Source organism: Rhyacophila brunnea, unplaced genomic scaffold (assembly GCF_057557595.1).
Source record: "Rhyacophila brunnea isolate RB1 unplaced genomic scaffold, BYU_Rbru_1.0 scaffold_3, whole genome shotgun sequence".
Classification (NCBI taxonomy): domain Eukaryota; kingdom Metazoa; phylum Arthropoda; class Insecta; order Trichoptera; family Rhyacophilidae; genus Rhyacophila; species Rhyacophila brunnea.
The window spans coordinates 53,011,080-53,031,208 of NW_028232965.1; the positions used below are offsets into that span (position 1 = coordinate 53,011,080).

Consider the following 20,129-nt stretch of genomic DNA (forward strand, 5'->3'; position numbering starts at 1 on the left):
TAATACGAAAGGTTTAGGGGTATTTTATTTCATTATTTTATTGTAGCAATTGAAAGTTAGTAGTCAATAAAACATAAGATAGAACAAAAATTATAAAAATGCTTAGGTACATAATATGATTATTATTAATAACATAGAGATGATTGTTAGGTTCATGTTGGATTAGTTCTTTTGTTTTGCTGGGTTAAACCGATTCTGTCTTGTATTTCTTTGGTCGATTTGGGGCCTATGTTCCATATTGGAGGTTTGTTGAAGGAGACATTCACATCGTGATTCGATCCTATGGTTGCGTTTGCTATGTCCCTCTTCATCGCGTCGTACTCTTCCAAATCGTCTAGTTTGAGTTCGATGCTGGTGATCGGACGCCGAATCATTGTCTTCTGAAAGAAAACGTACACAGTATAATGTAATATTTTTCAAATAATACAAAATAATATTATCCCTGAATTAATATTATATTGAGTTGGGAAAATTTATTTTAAAAACTGGCAACTCTACGCCATTTTATCAATGTGGTTTTTGGTTTCTGAAAGTTGGCTAAGTTGTTACTGACGCCTTCGAGTTCATGACAGCGTTGACGTGTGCGTCACAAAAGAGTTCACGATTTCGTTAGTTAATATTGCAATCGTTTGATTTTCAATTTATAAAAACACAAAAAACCATTACTATAACCAAATATGTTGTATTTAGAAGATTACCTCGAAAGTAAGTACGCCAATTACTCGTTGTCTTGCACTGCGCTAACGTCAGGGCGTTTTCTCCAAATTTCCAATGACACCAACATTATAATTTTGACAACGGCTCCAAATTCGAAAATTCATATTTTTTAGTGGAAAATTACAATTAAAAAAAAAATAGAATTAAATACCCATAGATGTACCCATAACTTTTTATAGCTCTATAAAATTACCAAAAAGAAATCGTGTTATCTTATTGCACTTGACTGTATTAGATATATTTATTATTTTTTTTGTTATGTCAAAATTGCATATTAATTTGACAGCACTATCAAACTAATGGTTGTTTTTAATTGTTTCTAATTATTTACTTTTTCAGTGATCGAGCATCTACCTCAGGAATTGCGTGACCGGTTCACAGAGATGAGAGAATTAGATTTATCTGTCCAAAGTAAGACGCTTGCCTCATGAACTGATATTTTATAATAATAAGAGCATATTAATGGATAATGCACTTTACTGATTCCAATTATAATGCCTATTTGTTTATACATGGACCTTTACCCAGCCATGAGGGATACTTAAAATGTCTTTAATTTGATTGAGGTGTAGTTCTCCGCACCGTTGCGCAGTAGGATCTTTACTTTGTAGAAGAATAGTTTGACAATGAGTGCAATGAGTGGACAGAAGAAAAACAGAAGTTATAATGGCACTAGTCGGTTATGGGGAAGCCGCTGCGGAATAGCCGATATACTGGATTATTTGTTAGGTTGGGTTAGTTTAGGTTAGGTTTACATTCTTGAATTCAAGAATTTTGCCGAAATCGGCTATGACAATTAGCGCGCTTCCCGCCTGGCTTCCCCATAACCGACTTGTACCAAAAAAATAATAGATTAAAGAAAAGATGTTGCAACCAGTATAATTCATCGTCATCATCAGGGGCGCGACAACCCGGTGTGGGTCCTGGCCTCCTCCAACAGCTCCCTCCACCTGTCCCTATTCAGTGTGGCCGCTTTCCAATTCGGTACCCCCAGAATACGACAGTCACTGGCAGCTCCATCCAACCAGCGAATCTTTGGCCTGCCTCTTCTACGCCATATTGGATTGCTGGACATCACTCTTTTTGCCGGTTCATTGTCATTCATACGGTGCACATGACCTAGCCATCGCAGTCTCCCAATCTTAATTGATTGAACTGCTCTGCAATCTTCGTACAGCCCGTAGAGCTCAGCATTATATCTTCTCCTCCAATTGGTGCCGTCCCTGATCGGTCCATATATACGGCGGAGAATTTTCTTTCAAAGATGTTCAGGGCACCTTCATTTCGCAGAGTTAATGTCCAGGTTTCCGATGCGTAGGTGAGCACCGGCTTTACAAGTGTCTTGTAAAGAGTGCTTTTAGTTCGGCGAGATAGTATGCGGGACTTAAAATGTCTTAACAGGCCTAAGTAGTATTTATTCGCAGACATGATTCTCTTGTTGATTTCTTCTGTAATATCATGTCGAGTTACAAGAGATCCAAGGTATATAAAACTGTCGACCGTATCAAACTTGTATGCACCAATATCTAACTTTGGTGCGCCTTCTTGTGATGTGACATAGACTGGCATGTATTTAGTTTTTGCCCCATTTATTTGTAAGCCCATTCTTTTTGCAGAGGCTTCTAGTGCTGTGAATGCCTTTTTCAGCGCCAATTCTATGGCAATGATGTCAATATCATCGGCATACGCCAGCAGCTGCACAGGCTTAGTAAATATCGTACCGCTGCCACGGGCATCAATCTTTGCATCCCATATCGCCTTTTCTAGCGCAATATTGAATAGAAGGCATGCCAGAGCGTCACCTTGCCTGAGGCCATTCAGTGATATAAATGGCTCGGATATTTCCGCTTGAAGCTTCACCCGACATTGTACTGGTCTCATTGTCATCTCTACAAGTTTAATTATTTTCGTCGGAATTTCAAATTCTCGCATTGCTTCGTATAACCGGTTTCGATTAATGCTATCATAAGCTGCCTTAAAATCGATGAACAGGTGATACGTGTTACTATTGAATTCAGTGGTCTTTTTTAGACCAGCCGAACCAGTATAATTGCCATATATAAATTGAGGCATGGAGTTACAAAATCCGCTCTGGGCGATTTTTCAAAAAAAAATAGTTTTGAATGTACACAGGAGCTCTTTCGTAAGATCTATCTTCTGTTCTAGGCGAGAGTTTTAAATTCCTCTCTGTTTCTTCAAAAAATCAAAATAGATATCGAGGCGACTGACTAAACCCGCTCTGAAAATTAATTTGTTCTGGTAAAACCCTCTGTGCGTAATCGGCCAATCCGATGCCGCGATTTAAATAATGACTTCACGAATTCTTTAATCTCCGTACAAACTGTCAACAGGATAAGTGAGGAAGGTCGTAATTTTGCTCCGACTATTTTACTATTTTTTATTTTTAATAATGAATGTTTCCATAGTTAGTGTGACGGAATCTCAACTAGGACAATCAAGGAAGCGTTTGAGAAATCCAGCTGCGTGGAAATATAACCTGTTACGCCAAGAAACGTATTTAAAAATTGACTGTATTTTGCTGTATTGTTATGGATAATCCAGTGGTATCTCATATTACTTTGTAGTTTCACGTGTTTTTTTTTTGTTGTCATTTATATTTAATATTCTGTGTGGTATAATAAACTATCATAAGAATCTCAAGTACACGTTTTTAACATTATTTGATTTGACGTGTCAAAAATATAATTAAAGGAAAACTATTTTCTGTCGGGGAGATACTTTTTGTTTGATAATTTTTACTATACAAATGATAGATTTAGTAGGTAGGTTCTATGTTACGGTAGGCTATTTTTTTTCATCTCCCCTGACAAAAAAAGATATTCCTTATCATTATCTACACAGGACAAGTTGTTTTCGTCACAAAATTGTATCATTCGTTAATATGAATGATAATGAATTTTAATTCAATTACCGTAAAACCCCCTAACTTCGCCAAGTGTCCCTAACTTCACCTAAATCAATTAAACACTAGAAAGTCATGTTTTTACTATTTTTTTGTTTTTGCTTTTCTTGAAATAGATTTATTTTTTTATTTTTATGGTTTTTAGACTGAAAACTATTCATCACTTTGAATCACCAGTTAATATTTTTTCTCATATTTCCTTTATTAAAAGTATACTATCTAAATACTATAATGCTTTGGGTTTTGGCAGCCCTAACATAAACTGGTAGGTTTTATGAAACAGTCATTGAAGTGATTCCTATCTTCGCCTATGTAGATATTTCTTTAAAATATGTCCAATTGTCGCTGGCATAAGACCTACATTTGCTTGAGGTCATTTTTTAATGAATTTTGTGAGTATTCATAGACAATAATTTTGTACTGGACCTACTAAAACACACTAGGCGAAGTTAAGGAATCGTGCCGTAACTTCGTCCATATAAAAAATAGTGATTTATTGTATTATTTAGTATGAAAAGGGTGTTACTTCAATAAAAATAAAAATAAACACTATCATTGTGCATTACCTAACGTCTATAAGTCTTCATATTGGTGGATATTTTGGTGGCAAAACGACTTTCTGTTAAATAACCGGGTGGAGTTAGGGGGTTTGACGGTACCTATGTTTATTAATATATCGTACTTGTAGATTACCTAGCTTAGTTGTAATAACAATACATAGTTAACAATGCTGTGCTATCTTGTATAAATGCCATTATTTTTATAATACGTTTTTGCAATAAATTTCAGAAATCCCACCTACCTATTTGTATATGAAAAGTAGACATTTATTTGTCGGATTTGGTTTTCTGAATTTAATGTTATAAAATATCTAATATAGGTACCTAAGTAGATAATAAATAATATTACTTAAAAATATTATCATTTTATTTTTACATTTAATAAATAGGTTGGTAGGTAATGGTGGGTTTCCCAAATTCATGGAATTTGAGTCACAGGTAATAGGGTGATTAGTTAGTTAAAGGCAGGTACTTAATTCCGCTGGGTTTTTTCATATATGCTATTGATATTATTAAATGTGTTATTGTTACTCTAAATAAATATTAATGCTTTGTACCAACAAAAAGCATTTTATTTTCAAGACAAGTACATACCACTATTTTTAAAATATATTACATACCAATATAACAGCTAAATATGTAGGTGCAATGCGAAAATTATACAGCTGCCAGTAGGTAAGAATGGCTACAAAATATTTTCTAGACAAAGTAAATTTGAAAATATATTACATAATTAAAATAAATACGGACCGCTACTGAACTATCATCTCCTGTCGACAATGTACCACTGTGCACCAAACACCGCTCTTTTAAAAAAAATTCCGCATCGAACGCCGCTCTGTCAGGTAGCGACTGACAAAGTCCGCTCTTGGGATAATTAAAATGCATTTATTTGAATAAATACGGCTTATACATTGGATTTGACATTTTATTATACTTTTCCGTATGTAACGGAAGAAATATAACATCTAAAATTACACTTAAATCATTATAATATGCCCAAAATAGTTTTTCGTGATTTACTCAAAACTCAAAAAAGTCTCTAGAGCGGGTTTAGTAACTCTACGCCTCAATTATAATATAGTAAAACCTAGCAAGATTGCGACAACATAAAATAGGAAGAAAAATAGAAAAAAGTATATCATTATAAACAAAGAGGTAACTAGATATATTGGTGAAGATAGAAAAATACATCAGATGTACAATATTATTTTGAAAATTATGACATCACTTAGGCACGATTTACATACCATGTAATATTAATTTGTACGCAGACAATAAAAAAATATTAAATCTTGGTAAGATAATATTATAATAAACAAAAGTTGCATTTAAGTAATTTATTTTAAATAATATTCTAAATATGATAACAAAATTCAATATTAGAAGTTTTAACTAATTTTATTATATTATTTTAGACTGCTATAAAAATGAAAACTCCTTAACATATTATCTGTAATCAAATCGTTTTGAAGTGATCATTGCATAATATGTTAAAGACAAAAGTGACACAGCGTACGGGAGTGAGAACACCAATTAATTCTGTATCATGAAATGTACCTATGTCATTTTCCTTTGCAGATAATATGGATTCATTAGAAAAACGGGTGAGATTGTTATTTGGATCGTGTAGACGTGGCGATATAACCACGGATAATGCAAATGAGGAATTTCGGGACATCCGATCCACATACGATAAAACATTAGAAGACGCGGATGAGAAACTTCAATTGGCCAACCAAGTTTACGAATTAGTTGAAAGATATTTAAGAAGATTAGGTAAGTTTTCATACCCAATATTATGTCCGGTAAATATTGCTTAAGTATTTACGTAGCTGATATTAAATTGAAAAAAAAATTACCCTTGCCAAAGAGAGGCATTCTGTAGGTACGCAGAAATCTGATTTTTGTCAAAACATGACATAAAAAATTAACAAAATTGATCTTTACTTGTGGTTTGTCCTTTACAGCAATTAAAATTTTCTATGTCAGTTTGTATAAATGATATTGAATGAATATAATGTACATTAATTAATACCCTCTACTTGATTACTGAATGCAACATTTTTTTTGCTAAATATTTACAATATCAATCAATTGACAAGAGTTATGAAATGAAATTGATTTTCTTTGCAATAAGACTTTATCATTGACTTATTGTGGCTATTTTTTTTCTTTTCCTAGAGTTTTCTCTGCAATATTTAAAAAATGCAGTAAAACTTCAACCCAAAAAAAAGAAAGCATTAATAATATTTAAATTTAATGGAGGAAAAAGAATAAAGTTTATAATATCGGATCGATAGAGCTTTGAGAATGTCACATTATGTTGGCACCTGAAGAAGACAACAAAATAGCCACGATTGAAACATTTATCGATTAAATATATCTGTGCCTAGTTATAGTCTGAGAGTATCCATTTTGAATGAAGAGGATATTTTTTTCAGACACTGAACTGTATAAGTTTAAGTGTGAACTAGAGGCCGATAATAAGGGGATCACAGAATTGCTCGAGAAACGGTCACTCGAGCTCGACGCGCCCACTCCCCTTGGCCAGAGTTCACAGACCACCCATCACAAAGAGAATAGGTAAACGCAGGCATATTTGTGTTCAACATGTTTCTATCAACACTACAAAAAAACATCATGTTCTTTCCAATTTTTAGGCTGATTGAAAATGAATCCACTAAAATTCTTCCAAGTAAAAGTAAAATTCTTAATACACACATACTATTATAATTTTAAATTATTTACTTCATACTTTTGCGTTTGGGGAAAATAACGTCATTGTAACAAGTTTTGTTATGTGAACTAGAAACAAAGCCTACTCCATGTGATTTTATTATGTATTCTTTATAAACCATATTTTTATCAACACAAATAAGGGCAAAGACACACTGCACTGCAGTTCGAGCACGTCGACGCAGGTCTTACTTGATTCCAAATGAAGAATTTTTTTAAAAAAAAGATTTAGCTTAAATTTCATAGCAACACTTATTCTGTTTATTTAACTCAATCTGAGGTTTCAATATATAATGTAATTATTTTGGATGGAATGTTTTTACGAATGATTTATGTTTTGTCAATTTGTTTATTTTCTCCTGTCATATTTGAAATACTGTCTAGATAATTAGTACTGTCGACTGAGGGTACCTACTGAATTTGAATTTAAATTCTAATTGATGAAAGGTTTTTGTTATCACACAAGTATCAGTTCTAGTGACACAAGTTTCGATCAGCTATTCATTTATCGTAGGTAGATATGCACAGTGCCTGAAGATGCTGAAAGACGAAACCTTGGTCGCTTAAACTGTTTCCTATAGATAGAATAATACAAAATTTTCATTGGTTAGAATTAATTGAAATACACTGATAAAATTCATTCTATAAGTTTTTTTATTACCTAAACAACTAAATTAACATGTATGACAATGAGAATAAGAATAAGAATTGGCATGCTTATATAGTGTGATGGGCTTAGAAACAAAAACGGCAAATTCTATTGTCGTAAAATGTTGGCGAGCCATTAAAAATGTCATATCTTTATTATAGGTAAGGTATATCTTCTGATAAAAGTATTTTTGAATGTTGTTTATATAATAATAATACGTATATAACATTTAATATTTTTTTTTTAGAAATTATGCATATAAAAGAAAAGTAAGACATTTTACAAAAATAGAAACTGCCGTTTTTGTTTTTAGAGCCCTCATATTATGTGAGATTTTAAATTGATTGGATTAAGTGTTAATTTAATAATAATACATTGTATCTGTACTTTGTACGTCTTTGGTGAATGGAATTTAATTTTTAGATATGTTTATTGGATTTTTGTAATATGATGAAATCTCAAACTGGCTCCAATCGATGTTGGAGATTAATATTTTTTTTAAGTTCGGCATATGGAAATTCTGCCTAAAAACTGTTTTTAAGTGTCTGGTACTGTCATCATAATAATATGAAGTAGTAACAAAAAATACGTCTAGAAATTTCACATTTAGTAGCAGTTTTTTGATGGATAATTAATTTTTTCGACTCATGACTACAGTAAAACCTCTTTAATAAGAACACGGATAATTCGAAATTCACTGTAATTCGAAATTTTCGTAAAAAAAGTCCCTTGAACATTGTTTTCATATAAAATCATACCTTTATTTCGATTTTCGTAATTCGAAATGATTTAAGAGCGAGCCCTGGCATACAAAAATATTCAATAAATCGCAATAAAGTACACTATTTCATGAGTCAGTCATTGAAAATTGACAGATTTTTCTTAAAACAGCATAAATTACTTATTCTAAGAAGGTAATATAAATAATCCTGACATTTTATGACCTATATTCACACACGGAATCGGAAATTTCGAATTAAAGAAAATCAAATTTTTTTTTTTCAAAATTTTAATATTTTCCCCCATACATTTCGTAATTCGATTTTTTTTTCGATTTTCGGTCCCGTGGAATTCGTATTAACGAGGTTTTACTGTATTCATACTATTTCATAAAATCTCGGGAATGGTAATTTTTTGAGATGTCAATACATTTTTATTTTTAAACCAACTGCTTTCAGTTCTTTTGTTGACAAAAACATTTTATTTGTCAAAAATTATATAAAAAGGAATTCTGCAATCTAGGGATTCTGTCATTATCAACCCTGGGATTTCAAGATCAAGAAATCAAACAGGATTTGTAATTGTAGACTATAAAATAGATTGCAACAGTATTTGCAGAGAGGGGAGGGGATACGGTGTGCACTATTGAAATTTTTCGTACAATGTGTAAGATGGTTCATATAGCGTTCATTGAACTAAAATCATATTTGTTTCGAACCGTTATGTGGTTTAAGAGCATACATCAGTGAAACGGCAAATAATTTTCAACAATAGGTGGGATGAAATTTCACGCTCGTTGCCAATCGGAGAGCGGTAGTTGAGACGTGAACACGTCAATTTGTTTTGTGATGGCGTCGGAGGAATTAATTCTTATATCTTGTAAAGATGACTAAAAAATATTACGCATGTACTCGGAAAAGAAAACATGTCAATGAATATACTATTATTATTGCTAATATAACAATAAATATAACATTAAACGGACGCATGTTGAATTTTTATGACAAATTATGCTTTGTTCGGCACGTGTCGTGTACACAATCTGCGCGTCGCGTAGTCACAATTTTTTTTGACCACGCCTCAGCTGAAGTATAGCCTTAAAGACTAATAGGTGAATAATGTTTTTATCATCTAATGATAAAGATAAATAAAAGGTTTACTCACGTAAAATGGTTTGGCATCAGATACAGGGTGCGGGCAGAAAAGAGACGAGAGAGCTGGGGTGGCAGCGGCAGTGCGGTAACTGGAACGGCCTTGGCCCGAGGGAGCGACTCTTCTGCTGCAGGACTCGGAATGGGAGGTGGCGTTGGATTGGGACTGGGAAGTGGGGTGCCGTCTAGTGGGGGTGGTTTGGGATTGGGCGGGGGAAGCAGAAACACAGAGGGGAGAACTCTCGTCGCAGCCACTGCCCCTCATGCCTTGTCTAGAACTGATTCAGCCATACAGGTTGGTTTTGTCAACAATAGTATGTATGTTTTCATTCCAATAAAATACATCGAGTTGAATTCATATGAATTGTTTGTACAACAACATTAGATAGCAATTCCAATTCAATTTTAGCACACTGTGTACAGAAAAATTAACATTCTTAACAATGATTACCTATTTTGCTAATCAATAAAAAAAAAATGGCGACCACTATTATGCTGTAGTTAATTATTAATGTACTGATATTTGTGATTTTACATGATTGTTCATCTAAATGATTAATAAAGACAGTTCATTGTACAAAAACCTACTTTTAGACCTGTACACACTATTATATTTTTATCACAGTGTAGTCCTGCAAAATAAATTTTAGAGTACTTCAATAAATGAATCTGGTACCTATATGAAATTATTTGCAACTAATTTTAGTCTTAGTCAACCGGCCTGGGTTTACCGTAGGGTAAAGGTGCTGCTGTCACCACATTGTCGGGGTCATCGATGTTTTCTGAAATATAAAATTTATTGGATTTTTATTAAATAAAGTGCTGTGGATTATCGTTAGTAACCGTTTTTTCAGCTTTATTTTCGTATATTATTTAGGTTCCATCTTCATAATATAAGAAATTGTCATCAACATATTTAAGTGTTTTGAAACATGATGTGTCATATTGCAGGCCGCGTTGGGGCGTGGAGTGACAGAAGCAAACAGCCCGAGTTATTCTTTGGGTCACATGGGAGCAGGAAACGCCATCGCTGCAGCAGCCAGCCAGGCCATCGCCGCCACCCAACAGGTCAATATTCTATTACATACTCGTGCATGGCACTGATAAAGGTGATCTGACTATCAAGCGAATTGCTTAAATCTCAGCATTGAGTGTAACTTGCCAGAGATGAATCTGCAATGTGAAATGACTTGGACAGTATTCAATCATTAGTTTAAGTCAGTAGCGCAAGACTCCATACTAGACATTTATTTGAAGCTTACCTTCTTAGGAAATATAACTTATAATTGAAGAGTGACATTCCAAACTGGCCTAAGTCTAAAAATCTGATTTTGAGATAATCATATTTTTGTGATTTGCAATTTACCTCTTAATTTTTCGGTACTATAATGTTTGGCAATTTCATAGAAAATTCAAAGACTCAAAAACATAATATATAAATAATATTAAAAAGTATAGTAAAACTTCAAAAAAATTCATTCAAAAACTGACTTTTTTTTCAAAATGGCCCTAAGTCTGTACTAAGTACAGTTTGGGACACAATAAAGTAAAGTTGAGTGTCTTTTGTGTATACAATTATGATTGTGTAAAAGACAGGTCATGGACAGGTCTGTTGGGATGATTAGTGAATAAAAATATTATAAAATTTCTTTCACTTTATTGCATTTTTTGATAAAAGGGTAAACATTGTAACTTTTACAGCAAAATAATATATTATATAATAATACTACAATGTAGGATCATTTTCAATAAAAAAATAGTTTACTGATGTGCACATGAACTTATAAAACAAAAATTATCTAATATTTCGTCTGACATTTCTAATCTGACGTGTTACAATATTATATTATGGCCGCTTGGAGCGTAAATGTTGCAAAAAAGTTCAACTGCGCATGCGCATATATCCTTAGGCCAGTTTGGAAAGAATCAACCGTTACCTTAGTGCTGTTTTGAGAAAAAAGGCACATTTCGACATCAAATTTAAGAGACTTAGGATTTTTTGTAAAATATAAGTTTTAGTGAGAATATAGATCTCAGCACACTCTATCGGATTCCATCAAAACATGAAAATTTGTAATTTTGGACTAAGGCCGGCTTGGAATGTCACTCTTCAATTGTATATTGACGTATTTAAATAATCACTTATACAGTAAAATCTCGTTAATACGAATTCCATGGGACCGAAAATCGAAATAAAATTCGAATTACGAATTACGAAATGTATGGGGAAAAAAAATATAAAAATTTTGAAAATTTTTTTTTTTTTGATTTTCATTAATTTCATTTCTGATCATAGATTTCTGGTCATAAAATGTCAGGATTATTTTTATTAGCATCATAAAATAAGTAATTTTTGATGTTTTAAGGAAAGTCTATCACAATTTTCAATGACTGGCCCATGATATAGTGTACTTTATTACGATTTATTGAATATTTTTATATGCCAGAGACTCTGAAATCATTTCGAATTACGAAATTCGAATTAAAGGTATGGTTTTATATGAAAATAATGTTCAAGGGACTTTTTTTTCGGGAAAATTTCGAATTATCAGTGTTCTTACTAACGAGGTTTTACTGTATTCTATAAAAATAATTTAACTTGCCAATGATATCTGTCGTATATGTAGGAATGTATTATAAATATATGTGTTGCTACATTTCAAAATCAGCCAAGTCCACCTTTAGGTATTTTTGACTTCTTTGTGAATTGCTGAAAAACTACTGCTTTCTAACATTTCTGCATTATCAAAATTTGAAATTTATTAATTTTAAATATTCTATACTCGAAATAATATAAACTTTCACCCTTGTGACTGTGTATTTGAGAAAACAAAAAGCTGTTTTTCTCCTATTCTATTATGGACTTGGCTGATTTTGAAATCTAGCGACACATATACAGATTACAGCACCATCTGTCTGAAAATGTTTAAAAAAATTTGCCACATTGCTCCATCTGTCTTTAACGCATTTATCGGAATATTCGCCAAGGAATGGTGAAGCCTAAATTATTTGCGCATAATATTATTGCCAATGACTGCACCTTTCTCCAAAATAATTAATAATTAGGTAATTTAAAAAAATAATTTCTATGGCATTCAATCACATATAAATAAATATAGATTGTTTTTAAAAATAAAAAATAATTTTATCTAATGATTTTTGATGTAAGATTTAAGAAAAAACATAATTTAAACTCATTACTCAATTTTATGTTGTTATTGAGCTTTTGAAATTTCATTGAATTAGTGTGTCGTTGTCATTAGTGTGTACCTATTCATCAGTAGTAATATCATATTATCTTCTTATTTCCCATAAGTATACCTGACAAGTGTGCTCTTTTTCTCTGATCTCTACAGCCTACCTCTTTCCAAAAGTCACCCTTCGCCACTGGTCCTAGTCACCATTTTGTCATCTTGTTCACAACTGTGTGCTTCTACGTTTTTGTACTGCAACTACATCTTTTTGTTTTCTCGTATTTTTTATCAGTTTCACGGTTAAAACTGCTATTTGGCTTTAATAACTATCTTTATTTTGTTCGCTCTGCTGTAATATGCTATATCGACTGTGGAAAGGAAAAGGGGCGTAAGCCTCAGTTTTTGCAAAGTGGGTTTTATTTGTTATTAGCAAAGTATTCAACTCAATACATGGTATGCCCAAAGGATTTAAGCTGCAAATGACGAATTATTATGAAAATTTAGCTTTTAGTTTTTAGAAATGAAGGGCGTGTGAATTTTACGTCCAGGAAAAGGGGCTCAAACCACGTCAATGACATTATAAGTCGTTTAAGCAATCTTTTGTGGTAAGGAAAAGGGCGGTAAGCAACTTAATCCGTAAATGTATGAGGATAATGGCAGTTTTACTAAACGCTGACGCCCGGCTGGCTCAGGTATGAACCATAATGAAGATTAAGCCACCTAATAGTTTCGCTCGCTCGTTTGACAGTCCAACACGTTTTTCGACACTCTTTCCATTAAAATTCATTTAAAGTATACTAATCCAGTGAAAATGGCAATAGAAAGAAGTTAAAATATTCTTAAAATGTGTGGTGTTAACATGGATGGAATAAACAACACAAAGAAAAATGGTAAGACCTTAAAATTACGCCTTGAAATTGTTATGCCGCACAAGTGAAGCGTCATCATTAATTCTCTGTAAATTGTTATAAAACATTATGTTACAACTTATATTGTGTCTTAATCATTGGTTAATGATCTCTTGTTCATATTAGATGATAAAATTAATAAAATATTTGCTATATTTACTTCAAACACCGCCGTGCGGTTTATAGGTTATGTGACATGTCAAACACAATTCTAAACTGTCCTATGTACGCTTATATTTACGATTAAAATCATTGTATTGGACAAAAATTATAATTATGCACCGTATTATTTATAGTAATAACATAAATCTCGAGTAAAATGCGTTTTGTTTTAATTTGTTGTCAGAAGCCACTGATCAAAGTGACAAGTGATTGTCAAGAACCAAATACATCCGAAAATATTGGTTATTTGTTATAATTATTGTAAATAACTAAGATTAGCTTGAATCAATATACTATGTCTATCTATATATAATAAAATATTTGCTATATTTACTATTATCATTATTACTATTATGTAATGATTATGTGTCATTTATGGTTTAATAAAATACTTTTTTTCTGAAAATAATAAATTATGATTGTTCTAATTTTAAACTTAATATAATTAAACCATAGGAAATGAAAAAATATTAAATAAACACCTAGTGAAACACTATAAAGAAATACATTCCCAAGAATTTAATTAAAAATAAGTGTGAAAAAAGGCTATTTGCTGCGTAAGTCCACTGTATTTTATGAATACGACATTTGAAATTGGTAAGGAAAAAGGATGTTACCATCATTTTTATCGGTTTTTCTCTAATAACTTACGTAATTAATGTCAGATTGGGAAAATATTACACTAAATTATTAATCATTATGCACTTTAAGTCTGTGTATATTTTTTATTTTGATTTTGACAGAAAATCATTGAAAAAACGTTTTTTGCTCCTCCTGTAAAATTTGCGTTGTGTGGATTACGCCCTTTTTCCTTTTTACAGTCGATATGGAATTACAGATGCAGCAAGGAAGGCGGACGGCTTCTCTGAAGGCTTCTTATGAGGCCATCCACTGCGGAGCGCCCAATTCAGTGTCGAATGCAGGCGGAGTGGGCGGCAACGAGCTGCAGGTGGGGCGAGAGCTGGCCGGGGCAGCTCAGCAAGCTCTGCACGCTGCCGCCAGCAATCTGCACGAGATGACTTCCTTACCGCTTCTGCCCTCGGCTACTTCTCACGCTCCCTCGTCATCGTCTGGCTCCTCTAATAAGAGACACAAGAAGTGAGCTTTTACAACATTCTGTTCTGTTTCTTCTCCCTTTATATCTAAATGACATTGATAACCACCTATGTAATTTGTAGGTACTAGCATTTTTAAATCATATTTTAGTTATACAGTACTCTCTCAGTAATCCACCACCCCAAAAATCAGACAAGTGTCCAATTAGTGAAAACGGCGTATTATAGTGCATACATACAAAATATGGTAAAAATTAAAACAGCTTTTTCGTAAAAATAGTTTTTTTGAGAAGTTTGTGCTAGCAAATTACGGTTTTATTTATAATCAAAATCAAGTATTTACTAAATTATACATATTTTTATTTGAATGGCTTAGGATTCCTGGCTTTCCCTATGACCTATGACCAAAAGCTTCAGTTTGTGTATACCGGTTGCTTTGGAGCACGGCATAATTGGGATGCAGTCCTTGGGCACTTTTCTCCCTGGTAGATTACTTTCTTCGCGATGAACATACGTTTTACGAAGGAGAAGTTTCCAAAATAAACCTGTCTCATCTGCGATGTATACTTGCACGCGGCGGACTACTGAAGACAATCGAATACCGGCGAATTATAGATATATATAGCTTGATTTTGTGCTTTCAACTAGTAGAAATAATGGCGGATTATAGTATAATCTAGTAGTATAGTATAGTCGGATAATCGAGCGGCGGATTACTGAGAGTGTACTGTAGTACCTTTTAACTGGCTAGCATGATATTTATTTCAAATGTTCAATGAATTTTGTATAAACATAATGAAAAGTTTTATATTAAACTATCCTTTTCTTTTATCAGGAAAGCAAGTTACGGAGGATCTTCCAGCAATATGCTTCACTCGCAACTTGCATCTTTGGCTTCTTCTGTCAGCCGATCATCTTCTCCAACTTCTAAGTATGTACACACATTTTTATCCAAATGCAATACACACAATGAAGATGGATAGAGTGAAAATGCTTGTCTTAGCTACGCAACATATGGTACTTGACTGAAATTAATTTGGTCGATGAGCTGTTTCACGCACAACACAGATTACTTCCAGGAAATATTCTGTCACAGTCAATGAGCTGACACCTGATTTGGGCGAGCAACGGACAGTTGATACTTTTTCGAAAAACTTTTTTTTTCGGTTAGGCAATTTTCCTTTATTACGAAATTATAGTACCATTGGTGTATATTTACGTGTCCAAAAATTTGTACCTACGCAGTTCGCCGTATCACACTTCACTGTGAAATGTTGTAAAGACCGTCCAATCTCTTTGAGTCGTATAGTACTGACATAAAATTCATGTCTAAAAAAACATGGTTCTTGTCGGTTTACACTTTACAGGAAGCCAGCAGCAAACAAATTTTGAAAATAGCCGATATACTGGATTATTTGTTAGGTTAGGTTAGGTTAGGTTAGGTTTTCATTCTTGAATTCATGAATTTTGGCAAAATCAACTATGAAATTGAATTACTCTTCATATGGAATCTAATAAAATTGGAGACCGTATAGTATACGGTCACCTCTTTCCTATAAGAAAGCTCATGGCGAACTGTGCCACGGTTTTTATTTTGATTTTTTTTACTGAAGAAAAGAAAAAAATACTTTTTTTTCAAAGAGATTAAAGAAAATAATTTTTGGGACCGCATACTAGTAGAGTATGCATTGTCATCATTCTGTTAAAAATGTATAGGTTTTTTTTGTTTCTCACAAAAAAACAATGGAGAAATAAAGAAATTCAGAAGCTCTTTTTCTACCTTTCATTTTTTCTTTGATTTTTTGTCAAATCAAAATTATAGTAAAAATACCATAATTATGGTACAGTTGGCTTGAATGTCAAAAGAGAAAATGATAGGAATGTTCCCATATATCTATTTTAATTGAACCAATAGTTGTAATCAAGATGGCGTCAAATGAAAAAACACGTGATGCGAGTTGTCATCACCTAGGCTACTGTAGAGGCTACTGTAGCTTACCTAGGAAACCAGTGGACTCTTTTGAGATATTTCACTGTTGAATCAACTTAAACTAGAAAGGGCCTCAACTTCATTCAATTCAAACTTATAAGTTGATCAATTTGGTTGAAATGTGGTTCCCATTGACCGATTATTGACTTTCAACTGTCATTCAACATACAGTTGAATGACATAAATTTACATGTTAGACCCTTGCCATTATACAATGTGTCAAGATTTGACAAGTATCTGTGATCTTTTATCTATTGAACATTGAAGTGATGTTTATACTTTATTACATGCTGAGCAGATTTTACAATGTGTGAAATGTAAACTATCGTTGTCCAACTCTTTGTGAGAAAATTCTAAAAAAGTTGAAAACTTCACATGAAATATTTTTTTGCAGTGTCGGCAGCGTGGGTGTCTCCAATGCAGCTCCCATTACGTCGATGCCGCTAGAAGAGACTTTGACGGACGGCGAATGGACTTACGATCCTAATGAGCCCCGTTATTGTATTTGTAACCAGGTTTCCTATGGAGACATGGTTGCCTGTGATAATGAAGAAGTGAGTGTAATTCGCTGTGCCTATTAAATTTGCGAATTTGACACGCAAGACATTATGAGACCGCCATGTTGAATATCAATTTATCAGCAATTAATGTTGTTTGGGATTAATAATTTAAACATGCAATTTGTGGTTTATCTCAAAGTAATTGAAAATATTCTTGTTAATTCAGCGATAATTGAGGTATTTATTGTGTTTACGGCTGTTTCGCTATGAACCCATCTTCAGAATGACACTAAGATAAGGTTAATTAATTCATAATAATACAGTAAAACCTCGTTAGTAAGAACACTGATAATTCGAAATTTTCACGAAAAAAAAGTCCCTTGGAACATTATTTTTATATACAACCATACCTTTAATTCGAATTTCGTAATTCGAATTGATTTCAGAGTCCTGGCATATAGAAATATTCAATAAATCGTAATAAAGTACACTATTCATGAGTCAGTTATTGAAAAATGTGACAGACATTTCTTAAAACATCAGAAATCCTGACATTTTATGACCCATGACACACACAGAGGTATGTCATCAGAGGCACAACTGCACTCCACTCAAAGGAAAAACAATAACTAAACAATAACATGTTTCAGGGGTGTAGGTATTTAATTGTTGATTGTTTATTGGATTTTCACATAGTTTTACTAGAGAAGCAATGCCAAATAATTGTTGACAAATTGAAAAAATATCAAATATTTCATATTTTTCTATAATTCTATCTATTCTTACATTTCATATTTCGTAATTCGATTTTTTTTTTCGATTTTCAGTCCCATGGAATTCGTATTAACGAGGTTTTACTGTACTTTTCAAATTTTTCACCGTGCTATATCAAATCAGTCCAATATTGGGACACCTTTGGTGAAAATCTCCCATTATGTGTTAATCTGTGCAGCTTCACTACATCTCGATTCATATCCAGTATTATGTTTACTCCAAGTAGCTTACCTATCGCTATTTGGTTGTTAATAATTATGTATTATTTTCCTATTTCAGTGCCCATATGAGTGGTTCCATTACCCGTGTGTTAGCATAACGGCTCCGCCAAAAGGGAAATGGTTCTGCCCGCAATGCCAGGCCAACAGCAGGCGCAGAGGGAACCGCAAGAACTGATAATTAGTTTTATAATACACCACATTTGTACCTTTAGCTTTGTGTTTTTCTATTACATACAGTACTTACATCTATCAAGAAAGAATTCCCTCAATCCTTAATACTTGGCAATCGTGGTAAATCAATTTGATCAAATGATGTCGAACTATACGAAATAATATATTTCAAGATAGAATATGTACATAAAAAGAATCTAAAATTCAATAACTTCAAGTTCTATGCTTTCAGTTGACTCTTGATTTATAGGGATAATGTTAAACATAACTGGGCGGCAGAAAGTATGGTGATGAAATGCTTTTTATCAAAACGATTGTTTTCATGGTTAAGTGTAATACTAGTGGGAAAAATACTTTATATGCATTTGAATTCAATTGTGTTTGTGGTAGTACCCTATTGAGAAGTGCTAAGTAATCCGCTATTATTAAAATATTTTTACGGATGACTTATTTCCCATTAGCATGATTGTAATCTGTTAACATAAGACGAGTGCAGTGAAATTGGGTCTAAATATTTTGATCATTAAACAGTTTTTAATATTTTCATTGATCTTTATACATAAGATATTCGGTGTTTATCACTTGGTGGTCACTACATCTAAAATTTGTGTTTCTAATTATAAATAAAATAAAATAAATAAAATATTATAAATTTATTTTGATATTTTCAATTAACTGGGAAATTGATTACCCATGGAATAAATTTTTTTGTCTACCATAGTAAATCGAGAGTCAACTGTATACTAATTTGCAAATTGCAGTGAAGTGTGGAAACATGATAATAAATGTGTATGTATGTTCTGCTATGTCTAAATGATGTAATGAATTAGTAAGTTGTTAACAGATGTGATGATGTGATTGCTCAATATTGAGATTCTGAACACGATTGGCAACACATTATCAATGTCTTATTAGCGACCCGAGATGGTGTGTTCTGAGTAAAGAATGCAGCCTTTCCAATAATTGTTTTCGTTTGCCGTTTGTTTCTTTGGCAGTGAATATTGATACCTGAGTTGTTCATGTATAAACAAGGTATGAATATCAAATAATAATTAATGAGATAAATTAGTTTTTCTAAAAAGTTAACATTTTTCATTTACGCCTTTCCTCTCAGGTCCAGTTTTAAAGTGTTGATTCTTATTATCGAGTAATTATTATTTTTAAATGTCGTCATTAGTGATGAAATGCTTCAAACCACACAAACCCATGTAACAGAAGAAGGGATGGGAGTGCTGTAGATATTTCCATTTCTTCATTTGAGGTTTTCTTTTTTTTTTTTTTGTAAAACTGAAGAATAAAACAATTTTTTACAAAATTAAATTTTTTGTTTTATTTTGTTTTTGCATCGTTTACAAACTTACAATCTTATATAACTAATATCTATGACTCATGGTAGTTTTCACCATCTCACGGACAACATAGTACATACGGGATACCATATTCCTGGTAGAAAATACAGTTGTAATTTAATGCCGGCGCACTTTTTAGGCTCCTGGATGACACAGACATGCTATCCTGTTCTCTTTTGTGTTGGCCAAGATAGTCTGTTTATGTGATGGCATTTGTAAAATATATTTTTTTTAACAGTAAAATGAGACAAACATGCAAATGAAAAATTGTATTTTTTAAATAACGTTTTTTTATTTTGACAATGTATTTCGCATTTGAATATTTGAAAAAAAATAGGTAAGTTTT

The 20,129-nt window shown here is 32.7% G+C and overlaps 1 protein-coding gene and 1 long non-coding RNA gene across 2 annotated transcripts; one reads left to right on the forward strand and one right to left on the reverse strand.

The window, feature by feature from the left end:
* Positions 1–12: 12 nt before the first annotated feature.
* Positions 13–770, reverse strand: LOC147068554 (uncharacterized). Its single transcript, XR_015071403.1, has 2 exons — positions 699–770; positions 13–380 (listed from the first exon to the last, which is right to left on the reverse strand). It is a non-coding gene; the product is annotated as an uncharacterized LOC147068554 (long non-coding RNA).
* Ing3 (Inhibitor of growth family, member 3) lies at positions 522–18,651 on the forward strand. Its single transcript, XM_085953386.1, has 10 exons — positions 522–705; positions 1,057–1,128; positions 5,782–5,979; positions 6,645–6,786; positions 9,493–9,754; positions 10,411–10,527; positions 14,562–14,821; positions 15,614–15,709; positions 17,163–17,322; positions 18,322–18,651. The coding sequence occupies exons 1-10, from the start codon at positions 678–680 to the stop codon at positions 18,436–18,438; spliced, it is 1,452 nt and encodes a 483-aa protein (XP_085809512.1). The 5' UTR covers positions 522–677; the 3' UTR covers positions 18,439–18,651.
* Positions 18,652–20,129: the final 1,478 nt, after the last annotated feature.